The following is a 13,337-nucleotide window of genomic DNA, read 5'->3' on the forward strand; positions in this document are numbered from 1 at the left end:
AACTGTGAGAAAGCAAAATAGTTAAATAAATTTGTCCTGAAAAATGGATTTGAGTTCAAGCAAACAGATAAACTATCTTACATTAACATTATTCTTCACTCTGGAATATAACCATATTAATAGTAATACATTGTTTTACAGAAATTGAAAAGTCAAGTAATGAAAATTTTCAAGATTTAGAAATAAAAGTAATTCTTTCTAAACACTAGCACCCATAACTACTTGCCTCTCTTTCTACTCAGTACAAAGGTTTCAAGGTTAATGGTCACCCGACATCTCTGAAAATAAGAGGGTTTATATAAGTAGCCACTTCAAGAGCTCCTAAGTGAACTAACTGATGCCTCTGCTTATTAAAGAAAATCTTGCTTCTGCTTTTGCTCCTTTTCTCATGCTCACAGTTCCAAGCCCTTCCCATGTGCTAGCTCTTGCATTTATTGGTCACATCAATTTACTAAACAGCAGGAGTACAGAAATAAAATTATAAAAAGAAATAAAAAGTATAAAATTATAAAAAATTATAAAATTATAAAAAATTATAAAAGCAGAATGAAGTACTGAGTTTGCATATCATCTAATTTAACCTAAGCAAGCCAAAGAGTGACAGATACAGCAGGTTTCTAACGTATGCTTAGAAGGGACATAAGGAAAAGTGAAGTGGGATATTTCCTTTGGTGGTAGAGAGATATTGGTACAATTCAGCACATCCTGTCTGAACTCTACCTCTCCACCTTCTATCATCCTCTCACTTCAATTTTCCTGGCTTCTACACACCAGAAAGTTAAGTTTTAAGAGGCTTCAGTCTTGTTCCACTAAACATCAGGTACTTAATTCCAAAGATTACTTTGGAATCATCCTTGCAGACGATTCTTAACTAGGGACGTGGAACTTCTTATCGTCTTAGGATCTTAAAGGACCATCCTTCAGATGTATTCTATATGCTAAGGAACTTAAGATGATACTTTCAACTCAGGGGCTTCCGTTTAGTGATGAAACAACACTAAAATGAGCTCCACCTTTTACTTAACTAGATGTAGGTTATTCTGTTCTGTACATACCATTAACAAAAAATTATTTCCTTGCTCTTTTAGACATTCTTCTCAAAAGTGCTTAATTTCCAATGCTACATTCATGCAGAAAATGTTAACCCTCGTACACATTTTCAGATCCATGATAAGTCAACAAACACAGAGTTTTCTCCAAGAGAAACAACCAAGAAATGTCACCTCAAATGTCAGCTACAGAGTATTCTTTAACATACTGTTTAGTTCAGCATATCACCTTTTATCAACTCTCCTGGCTACGTATTTACATTAGTGGCATAATACATCGTGCAGTGTATTAACTTTCAGATTCTCCAACAAGAGTGAGAGAGTAAAATAAACAAATTCCTTACCTTATTCTTCCTGTTATCATTATACTTGATCAAATCCAAAATAAACATCAAAACCTCCTTAGGACAGAGGTTGTGAACATCTCTCAGAAGGGCCATGGCGACCGGCATAGTCTGTGTAATAAAATTAATGCTAATATCATTCTTACAACAATGTGTAGTTGTGACAGTTACACTCTGAAAAGAGCTATACCTTGAAAACAAGCAATTAGATTTGCAGAAACGTATCTCGGACAGAAATTTCTTTTTGAAAGACCATATGCTACAGAACTTTCAGTTCAAAAAGTAATGCAATTATTGCTCAATAATCAGTCAGAGAGCAGAAAGAAAAAGTTACACGTCCAAGAAATGACTCAGTTCAAGGCACTATCTAAAAGGTAAGGAATGGAAAATAATGAAGCAAAGAAAATGGTGAAATTCATTCTGAGACTGACATCCAAGTTGAGTGTTTGTGTGTGAACCTGGTGTCTGTGCCTGATATGTAGGATCAAGAGGTATACACCCAATACAGTCAGTGGTGCTAAAGAATTATCAGACAAATAGGTATTTCTCTTAGGTATTTCTTTTAGATCTAGATATTTCTTTTAGAATCCACTCAAATAGTTTCAGGAATCTTTATTTAGGAAATATAAATTTATAACATGAGATTAAAAATGTAAGGGACAAAAGCATTAAGACAGTGGGAGAAAATGAACAATGAGAAAAAGAGCAGAAGACGACAAATGACTGTTCAAAAAAGAGAAGGGTGGGGAGAAGGATGAAGCAGTTTGGGACAGAGAAATAAAATTTAAGTTTTCTCTGATCAGTAATATGATACATCTGAATTAAGAATTCAATCATCAAGCAATTATAAAGTTAGCCTTGAGAGAAAAACCACTGTCATTTGTTTTAGTTGTTATTCACTGTACACTTATATGTCTCAGGAAAAAAAAGTGCATAACATGAAAAGAATCTGTAGCAGCATGATGCTGACAGTCAGTGGAAAGCAGGCAGAAAGAAGATTTAAATAGTGCCTTGAACTAAAAAGGCCACCAATTTAAGTTAAAATTTGTAAGATTTTATTTACATAATGAAATCAATGCCGAAGATGGCTGACAAATTCATCTACAAGAGCAGATCACAGAATGGCTTGGGCTGGAAGGGACTCAAAGGATCACTGAGTTCCAACTGAGGGCCACCAACCTCCAGATCTGATACTAGACCAGGCTGCCCAGGGCCCATCCAACCTGGCCTTGAACACCTCCAGGGACGGGGCATCCACAGCCTCTCTGTGCAGCCTGTTCCAGCACCTCATCACTTTCTCTGTAAAGAACTTCCCCCTGACATCCAATCTAAACCCTCCCTCCTTGAGCTTAGAGACATTTTCCCTTGTTCTATCACTGCCTACCCTTGCAAAAAGTTGATTCCCCTCCTGTTTATAACCCCTTTTAAATTCTGGAAGGCTGCAATGAGGTCTCCTCTCAGCCTTCTCTCCTCCAGGCTGAACAAGCCCTCAGCCTATCTTCAAAGGATAGGCATTTCAGCCCTCTGATCATCCTGATGATTAGTTTTGTTACTGTGCAGTACATTCTCTTTAAGAACTCAAATATTTTCAACTAATTATTATGTGTACTACAGTCTTCTGAAGAAATTGCTAATTTAACTGCTGCTGTTCAGAGAAAAATGATAAGAACTTCTGTTAACTATTTCTTAATGAAGATGAAAGAAAAGGATATAAAATAGAAAAGAACCAGTTATTTTCAACATTTAATGAAAGCAAAGTGAGACTGTGCTATTCATGTTCCAGAAGTCGTCCTCCATAGGAACATTTTCTGTTTGACATTTAATTTAAAGAGTTCAATGGAAAAACAAATTTTACCTTTTGCAGAAAGTAGCTTTGAAAGTTCATGAAGTTGTTGGTCTTCACAATGTTTGGACAAGTCTTACAGCAAAACATTCGGGTAAAGAGCGACTTCATGGCTGGTGGTCCTGTCCATGTACTTACCATGGAATTTGCAATCTATATAATTAGAGGAAAGGGAAATCACATTACCATCATTGCTGTAAGTTTAAATTGGCTGTAAAGAAATAAAAATTTCCCCAAATAAGAAATAATATTGCCAGGAATGTACTGCCCTTCAAATACAAACATATTTTCAACAATATATTATATTACATTAGCTAAGTTTACCCTGCCATCCCCAATACATCTTCTCTACATTAAATGTACATTTTTAGGAAGTTGTTTCACTTGGAAGATGTCTGCATCTAAACACCTTTCCATGACAAACTTCTGTTTTTAACTACTTAATCTTTTCTATTTAGATGAATATTCTGTGTTTATTAAGCCAAATTTTCTGACTCCACAGAAGCCAGTGATGGAAGAGGTTTTTACAATACCAACATCCCAAATATACCCTGCCAGTAACCTCAGCCTTAGCCACTCTAACACTAAAAGACCACCTCTAAAGCAAAATAAAAGTTAGCTAATGCAGAATCATAGAATCACAAGGACCTACAAGATCTAGTCCAACTGTCCTCCTATCACCATTACTACCCACTAAGCTACTAAACCATATATTGTAGCACCTCTTCCAGATGCCTTCTGAACACTGCAACTGCCATTCAGCTTTAATTTTACTTTGCAATCAAAGAATGTACTGAGACAAATCTATTGCTATCATCTGTTCTGAGGTAAGGAAGTTCTACAGGGACAAACTGTCATTATGCCTTCCCAGCACCCTGGGGTTTGTGTATTTGTGAAATGAAAGCATGCAGAGAAGAGTACCTGAGCATGATGAGTGTATTAACAAATGGGACCAACACATCATCCAGTTTAGGACTTTACACTGCTTCAGATTCTCCAAAAACTAAGGGAAACGTTTTCACATAGAGGAAAAATGATTTTGACCATTTACTTCCAATTTAGGCAATCTCATTCTACTTAGCATTACACATGCAGTAAGAAAAGCAGGTGGTTCCTTGAAGATGGGTAGCAATCAGTATCACCATCTCTCCTATGTAAGATGGAGGCGTTACTATTAAAGCCATTTTCCTTTTAAGTCCTTTCCTCTAAAGGAAAGCTAAAGGGAAATAAAACAGTGCAGTCCTTTTGCAAAAACAGAAGTTCTTCAGCTACAGATACATATGTAGCTTTTCTTATAATGTGCATAACAAATCTTCCCACAGAGGAAACTTAATCACAAACGCTAGTGATAAACCACGATGATGAACTTAAAACTGCAAACAAAACTGCAAATAAAAAATAATTACAAAAGACTACTGCATTTATAAGACATTACCAATTCATTACAATTTTATTTGTATGTTTTACAAATTTTATTTTGTTTACAATGTTTGATTTTTTTTTTTTTCTTTCCAATTCTTAAAGTTTCATGTTGCAAAATATACAAAAAAGAATGGTATTTTCAAATTAAATCAACAGTAGCAGAATCACCACTTCAACTCTATGTCTGCATCTTTCACACAAAATCTGGCTGTTTATGTTGACCTAAAAAGTAACTAACATGAAGGGCTCTGGAAATCCTCATTGTTGGGAGTTTGTTTTGTCAGTGGTTGTTTTTAAACCTCACAGCACATCCCAGCACTGCAGCAGACCACAACCTACAGGTGGATAAATCATCCTGCTTACAGCTTGATATTAGTATCATAACACATTTCTCTGTAGGATCACTTGCCATGAACTACTCAGCAGTGTGTGAATGTTTGCGTGCTCGCATAACATGTATTTACTCCATCAATGAGGATTTAATTATATTATCTGGATACTTGATTGAAGTGCTGTTTCACAACGAAGCATGCAGTACATTTAGAAAGCGCAGTAAGTTTGGTTTTATAACTGCATTATCACCTATCATTTTCCTGTGTCTATGTAAGTTCACCTAGAACCGTTTCAGAACAGTAATCACAATCCAGCCAAAAGCTGCAAATTAAGAAAAAAGAACCTTCTCACTGATGAAACATGGAAGATTTGACTTTTCCTGGCAAAGATTAGAAATTCTGAATTTTTCTATACTTGAAAATTGATCTGAGTCAACAGGAAGCAACTCTTACTAGTAGCCTCATGGTGGAGCTAGAATAAATTACATTTTCCTTCTAGGTACCTTGGACAAGTGTATCTACAATCCCACCCATCCTTCCATGCTTCTTCACCTTGATTTACTATCACAGCCATACTTCTCACTAATCGTGATCATTTCTTTCTGAGAATCAACCACCTTTGCCCCAGCTGTTTTAATTACTTTTTTTCTTCTAGGACTACAATTTCATACAAATTTCACAGAAATACAACTAAGAAAAACTGGTTATGATTATCTGCAGACAAATGCATAAGATTTCAATGTAAAGACAGGAAAAAAACATTGAATTTCAACATTTTGACAACTGCTCTTTTAATATTCATGGAAGGCATTTACACTTCCAAATATTCCAAATGAATTCAGTATGAAATACACATATTTTAAGTCAGGTAGCAGCAGCATTGATTCCAGCACAAAAACTGGTAGTATTACATCCATGTTTCATAATATTAAAATATACGATTAAGCATCTGTTGGATTCTGACTTTCAAAATATGGCCAAAGTATGTATTTCCATACAAGTATACACCAGAAAGAACATTGCATAGCAATAATCCAACCTCTAGAAACTATCAGTTAGTGTGCCTTTGTGCCAGTAAAAGTATTCAGTAAGTTCACCAGTAATGTGCCTTTTTAAAATTTCTTATTTATTCTTTTGTTTCCATCCATATGTTTCATAAGGATCTCTACTTTACATTCTTAATGTTAATTTTGTATCTAAACAAAAAATATCTTCCTTCTTCAAGGAAGGCCACTATCTGGCTGTTGAATATTTAACTGCAGACCAACACTGTATTTATCTTGCGCCCTGTTCAACTTAACACAAAACAGAGCAGGAATCTGAATTCACGTAAGACAGACAGATGAATTTCAGAACTTCAGATTTCTCAACAGAGAGGCCAAGGAACTACCCAGTAGAACAAAAAAAAAATAAATGTACTTTGGCTCTGAAAAATATTAAATAGAAGTCTTTTATTTCTGCCACTTAATGAAATCTGGAAAAATCTCCTGTGGTTTTCATGTCTGACATCTCAATTTCAACAATTATGAAAGCCTTCTGCAGTCTCCATCTACAGACTAAAATAATACCGCTTTCCTTTCAAATCAGTCAAGTTAAAAATACCTGGCAAACATTTTTAAGAGGCTACATAATCAAGCCAACTTAAGTACTGTGGTGAATTTTGACCCATTTTCAAATCCTTTAGTGTCTAGCAGATTTCTTTCCTATTCCCATCCACACAACCTCACCTTTGCAAGGCAGAAGCAGGCTAGCATTCTCACTCGGTAGAAGCACTGCTCCTGTTCTAGTATATCCGTCAGTGCAAGTCGTGATGCTGGTGTAGGGAACTTTTCCAATGCCAGAATGGCTTCTTCTTGTGCAACCACATCTCTCTCATATCGAAGCTGATACTGCCACATGAAATCAGATTGTTCAAACTCTACCTTCCTCAGTACCGACATATCGGGGTCTATTCTTATCCAGAGCAAAGGGGAATCAGCACTAAGACAGACATGAAAAACGTTAATAGCCTACAACATTTCAAGGCTGTAGAATGCCAAAAGATGTTTTGATTTTTGAATTATTTTCAAATTATTAAGTATATTTGAAATGCCCAAGAACTGTAAAAGAATTGAGGTTAGAAGGAACTTTTGAGAGTCACCTCATCCAGTCTACTGCTCCTAAGATGGCAATTCTACAGACTCCCAGGGCAACTCTCCAAATCCCAAACATGTCAGTGTATGCTGCACTTCACTGTTTTTAACCAACAGACATTTATTTGTGATAAACTACAATGTAATCTCAATACATTTCAACCTTTGTCCTCAGGCACCAAAGCTGTCAGAACTGAGCAGCGCTTTTCTGAGAACATTAGCAGATAAAGTGTAAGTGCTTTGCATAAAGTCATATGCCCTTTCAAAGGCAGTTCTAAGAAGAAATTAGGATCTAAGCATAATATACTAGATAACCTGAACACAAAATCAAGTTACCAATACTTAATGCTAAAGGCTGTTAAATACAATTTAAAAATCTATTCAAATGTCTGTTGTTAATATAGGAGTTATAACAGCAATTTGCGCAACAAAATGATTCCCTATAAAATTGTTCATATTTTACATGAGGTTTATCTTACAAGGAATAATTCAAAGAGTAAACTGCTCTTCTTCAATGAGACACCATTAGTTTCCATGAAGAGTCTACTTTGATCAGCCACTAAACAAACTATCAACACCTTCAGTGCCTCTAAAAGGAACACGGCTCCAAAACTAGAAGGGTAAAACAAATATTCACATTGAGCAAGATTTTGCTTCCATGGAGCAAAACGTTTTCAACTGACCTCACCCAGCAGATTCTTCTCAGTATGAAACATTTCACCACTCATTTGTAATTGAAAATGATTTTTTTTTTTTTAATTAGCCAAAGAATTCAGAAACTTGTCTATCTTAGCGCTAGTTAAATATTCTTTATCCAGTTCCAACAAGTGATCTGACTTATGACTTGAAATCTGCCAGTCATATAATGAAGCACAACTTTATTATCTAATTCTTTAAAAAACACACAACAGGAACAAGGCTCTGTCTCACACTGAAAACATCAGCAAACAAACTTACTCCATAGCAGAAAGATCCATGTCCACCTCCTCTCCATTCATCAGTGGAATCTTTTTCTTCTTATTTCTATTTAAAAAAAAAAAAAAAGGAAAAATAATCAACAAAAAAGGTTGTTCAAAAAATTATTATACTAGATAAGGTACACTTACAAATGCTGTAGTATTGTGTGTAATTTACCACACCAAAAAATAATGCTCTCCCCAATACACATAAAAACCAGTTGAGCTGTGCATTAGTTTTCTTCAGAAAATAGTCATCAATACTTTCTGGTTGCTTTGAACTCAGCTCCCACAGTAGTAAGAAGTACACATCAAATAAACAAAGAACAGTCCAAGGTAGCTACTAAAACATATCAAAAAACTGAGAATTCATGTAGACAGTAGACTATTTTCCTTGCTTATTAGGCTTAAGGAATAGACTTGGGACTCAACTGAAAACTATGTATGTTTTTCATGAGCGAAGATCCTCCCATGTGAGGCATCCCATTCAAAAGCATTTTGAACTGTCTCATGAACTATTAGAGCCTTCAACTTCTTCTCCCACACAAACAAGTTCTTTACAGAACTCAATGCCCTCGACATTTTTACTTATCTATACTAGCAAGTAATTTTTAATCCTTACCTTCTGCTTTTAGAATGGCAAGGTATATCGTGTTTAAGACTGTTTTCTTCAATCTGTAATGTATGGTTAAACGATCCATCAAGTTCTTGAACTGTCACTTTAAGAGGGCCCTTAAAATTAAAAAGATTATTACCATTCAAAATAACACCTTTTACTGTTCCCATCATACTTTAGTGTATAGGTACAATATGGAAAATTGACCTTACCACGTATTTCTGAGTCCCAGGAGATGTGTAGTCTTGTTTTATTTCCAATTCCAAAACATTTCGTTTTCTATTAAATGCAAAGCTACCATAAAATTTGACTACCCCGCTCTGATCTCTGAAAAGCAGTATAGGAAATCCACGGCATAATGCAATAGCTATAAATACAATTCTCAAACTTTTCACTCACTTTTTACACTTGTTTTATGCTTACTCCTAGAATTTCCAAGCCCAAGAAAATCAGGAAATGAAAACATGTTTCTTTCATAAGGATTTTTTTTACTTTTTTCCCTTTAAGAAGATTTTTAATGTACATTCCTGTACAACATTAAAAAAAAAAGTGAAAATTATTAAAAAAAAAACAAACAGAAATAACAGGAAAAAAAAATACATCAGACCTCCCCGCACTCCCACATCTTTGATATGCTCTCAGATAAATGAACCGAGGAGATCTTCAGAATTTCACTAAGAAATGTTTTAATATAATTTTGAGGAGCGACTGAAGGAATTGGGGCTGTTCAATCAGGGGAAAAGGAGGCTGAGGGGAGACTTTACTGCTCTCTTCCAATATCTGACAGGTGTTTGCAGCAAGAGTGGGATTGGTCTCTTCTCACTGGGGACAGGACGAGGGGAAATGGCCTCAAGTTGTGCCAGGGTAAGTTTAGGTTGGATATCAGGAAAAACTTCTTCACAGTAAGGGTTGTTAAGCACTGGAATAGGTTCCCCATAGAGGTGGTTGAGTCACCATCCCTGGATGTGTTTGGATGTGGTGCTCAAGGACATGATTTAGGGGAGGGTTGCTAGATTTAGGATTGTATCATTAGGTTGTGGTTGGACTTGAAGATCTTTAAGGTCTTTTCTTACTTGAGCAATTCTATGATTCTCTTCAGTTAATACTACAAGCTGGGGGATGAAAGGATTGAGTGCAGCCCTGTCAAGAAAGACCTGGGGGTACTGGTGGAAGGGAAGCTGGACATGAGCCAGCAATGTGTGCTCGCAGAGCCCAGAAAGCCAACCATATCCTGGGCTGCATGAAAAGAAGCACGGCCAGCAGGGCAAGGAAGGTGATCCCGCCCCTCTGCTCTGCGTTGGTGAGGCCTCACCTGGAGAACTGCGTCCAGATGTGGAGTCCTCAGTATAAGAGAGACACAGAGCTGTTGCAGCGCAGCCAGGAGGTGGCCACAAACATGATCCAAAGGATGGAACACCTCTCCCATAAGACAGGCTGAGAGAGCTGGGGCTGTTCAGCCTGGAGAAGAGAAGGCTGCAAGGTGACTGCGAGTGATCCACTTACCTCAGATAGCAACACTGACATTTAGACACAGGTGCAGTTTCAGTGCATACAGATAAAATATCTACTTTCCTCAAGTGTTTGGCACATCAAAATATGAAAGTTGGAATAACGTCTTCGCATTTTGTGCACTTTTGATGATTATTCTACAAATATTACTTTTACACTGATTTTTTAGTTAGAAACAGATGCATGGATGTTATTGGTAGTGAAAATCCATTAAAATACTCTAAAGATAAGCAGCTATTTTTGCTTTCTGTTTTAAAAATAAAACATGGCTTTGCTGAAGTCATGTACCATTTTAATCTGCTGCCACAATAACTAAAACTCCCAGTGAAATCAGTTAAATAAAGCAAATTCAAATTTGCCCTCAAAACAATCTAACACAAGAAACTCTATTTCTTGATTAGTATCACAGACATTTGAAAAATGAACAATTAAAGGTTTATTCTACCCAACTTTGGACTAATGCAAGCTACCAAGCTATTAAATGCATTAAACTATTAATCTGTGCTTTAGGTTACTCATTCCATGCTGATTTACTGGAAATCACATCTAAAAGTGCACCAGACTATAGCATTTTCCATGTCAGACTTCAGCATATTTCTATGGGCAGTGTCCTCTGGAATCCCTTTAGTATAATTTGGCCTTAAATTCTACCAGAGTTCTTGTGCTTCTTTCAAAATAAAAATTGCAGCTATCATAATCCCTTATGGTAAAGAACACCTCAAATGATAGCATATGCTGAATGACTACAAAAGGACAGTGAACCTGGGTCTCACATCGATTTCTAATTCAAAGAATAATGTACTTAACTATTAAAAGATATGAAATACCTTCCTTCACATTCCTTTAGTAGTGCCAATAAAAAAAATAATAAAATCATTCTCAATATTAACAATCCAGACCAAGAATAAAAAGGATACACCCACTGCTTTATTAGAGGTTGGATGTCCTTGCCAGAGACATTTGAGATAGATTTCAAAAACCCAGATGTGGAAACCAACATCTGACTCCACATGTGTGACTGGAACTTCTGAGATGAAGCCGTGCTAGCCAGACTCAACAGCTTGTTGAAAACCTAAAATGATAAAAAAAAGTTATTGTTTTAATTGAGCACTTTAATGCACAAAATAAGCTTTTCTTTCCTGTTTATGTGCAAATAAACTGGAACTAAATAAAAAAAACCAAAACCTCATCACCTGGCTTCCAAAAAAATATGAAACCATAATGCAGAAGTTAACAAGTATGCTAAGCAGCTTTCTGGGAGTTTCCTGTTTGTTCCGTAACTTAAGCTGGCACGTCACAGACTGCTTTACTATGTACGGCTTAATATAAAAATTAGGAAGAGTCCGTACATTTTCCAAAATTATCTACAGTAAAACAGATCATGGAATATATCTGCTTTTTAGAAAAAAAGCATTGAGGTTCTTCATTTACCTTTTTGCTATTGTTGTAGGGTTTTTTTTATATATTACAAAGAATAATTTAAATTTTTTTTAAGGAAAGCTTTCAATCTCCTGTATTTTCAGCCTGACAACAGCTGCTGTTAATAGCTTTCAGCACATGCGTGTCCAACCCTTCAGCTTGCTTGCACTGCATTGCGTGAAGAGAAATTATCATTGGTCTCATAAAAAATATGTAATATAGTTTATGTATAAGGTAATAGAACTCCTTTTTTAGTTAGTATTTTTATTAAAACATAAAAAAGAGGGCAACAAAAATATATATAAAACTGACAAGTTTGACATATTTTACCAGATGCTCAAACAAGATGTGCTTTTTTTTTTTTTTTTTAAAAAAAAAAAAAAGGCATCTGAAACTGATATGAAAATGTGTCCCTAGTTGGGTGTTTGTAACAGCCTCTTTTTTAAGATAATCATGAAACATTAAAAAAAAAAAAACAAAAACAAAAAACCATGAAAAACGACATGTTTTCTATTCCACTGCTTCTTCCAGTATGAAGATTTCTGCTTCCCCTACCATGGAAGATTGATATAGTGGAAAGAGAAGAAGCTGGATGCTCATGACTTCATTTATAATTTGATTACATCAACTACAGAGACTAGCTAGTAAAACAGGTTCTCAGTGTTATAAACAGTCACAACAATTCAAAGCAAAGGAATACTTAAATATTAAGAGAACAAGCAATATATTAAAAATATTACTAATTATACATAAGAGTATCAGTGAACCTTATTCTAACAATTTTATATTTGTTCTATACTTTTGAAATTGAAAATACAAATGGAATCCTACCATAAACTGATGTGATCTTTTTTAATCTCAATTTTATGAACAGAAGCCACCAATAAAGACAGGAAGCTCTCTGTATGTCACAAAAACATTTAAATACTGACCTGTAACATAAACTCCATGCTGATCCTATTCTCAATCAGTCTCATGACAAGATGTGCTTTACACTGGAACATAGTGTAATATTCCCAGGACAAGGTATGGGGGTGTTTAATAGAAAAATGTAAATGCGATGCGGGGCTGAAAAATAACAAGAAAAAAATAACAAAAAAACAACATTCTATTTTGCAATTTATGGAAAGAAAACTAAAAAACTTATTAGCAACAAAAATTACAGATACAGCAACCATTAGGATCTCTTCTATTGCTTTAACACTATTATTAATTATGACGTTTTAAATGACTGTACAGAAAGGTTGCAGGGGCGCACATACGGAATCAAGCAAGTGCTGTACAGAAAAGTAATGCAAGCTGTACTGGAACTTCTCTGAAAGACACTGATGGAGTGAAAAAACACAGCAGGGAATCCCTGACTTGAGTCTGCAAACTACTCATGACCTGACATTCTACCTGCCCCACTTCCATTTAAAAGTACAAAATACTAACATCCACAATCAAGTAAACAATTGCTCTAATTAAAGAAGAGGAGGAGTTTTAAGATTCATAGCAGACTTTCACATGATGAGCCAGAGGAATTACTTTACTTTTGTTAGCAACTTTACGCTTTCAATACTTTGGAAAATGGATGCCTTCTAATTTAGATCTCATGCCAAAGAAGGCTTTGCAAAGCACTATGTTAATGCTGCCACACCGCTTCCATAGCTTGAACTTCCTGTGGTGCTCAGTCACAACAGCTGTGTCTAAAGCGAAATATTTCAAATGGTTTA

At 35.6% G+C, this 13,337-nt stretch overlaps 1 protein-coding gene across 3 annotated transcripts in view; it reads right to left on the bottom strand.

The window, feature by feature from the left end:
- The window catches only part of TAF2 (TATA-box binding protein associated factor 2), a 56,466-nt gene that overhangs the window by 24,997 nt on the left and 18,132 nt on the right, over positions 1–13,337 (bottom strand). For all 3 annotated transcript variants that reach the window (XM_052703616.1, XM_052703615.1, XM_052703617.1), the window contains exons 11-18: positions 12,555–12,690; positions 11,121–11,275; positions 8,907–9,021; positions 8,701–8,810; positions 8,080–8,145; positions 6,718–6,970; positions 3,249–3,389; positions 1,394–1,504 (exon numbers count right to left, since the gene is read on the bottom strand). In XM_052703616.1, coding sequence (XP_052559576.1) covers positions 1,394–1,504; positions 3,249–3,389; positions 6,718–6,970; positions 8,080–8,145; positions 8,701–8,810; positions 8,907–9,021; positions 11,121–11,275; positions 12,555–12,690 — 1,087 coding nt within the window. The remainder of the gene's footprint in view (positions 1–1,393; positions 1,505–3,248; positions 3,390–6,717; positions 6,971–8,079; positions 8,146–8,700; positions 8,811–8,906; positions 9,022–11,120; positions 11,276–12,554; positions 12,691–13,337) is intronic.

This window comes from Tympanuchus pallidicinctus, unplaced genomic scaffold, assembly GCF_026119805.1.
Source record: "Tympanuchus pallidicinctus isolate F22 unplaced genomic scaffold, pur_lepc_1.0 scaffold5, whole genome shotgun sequence".
Lineage (NCBI taxonomy): Eukaryota > Metazoa > Chordata > Aves > Galliformes > Phasianidae > Tympanuchus > Tympanuchus pallidicinctus.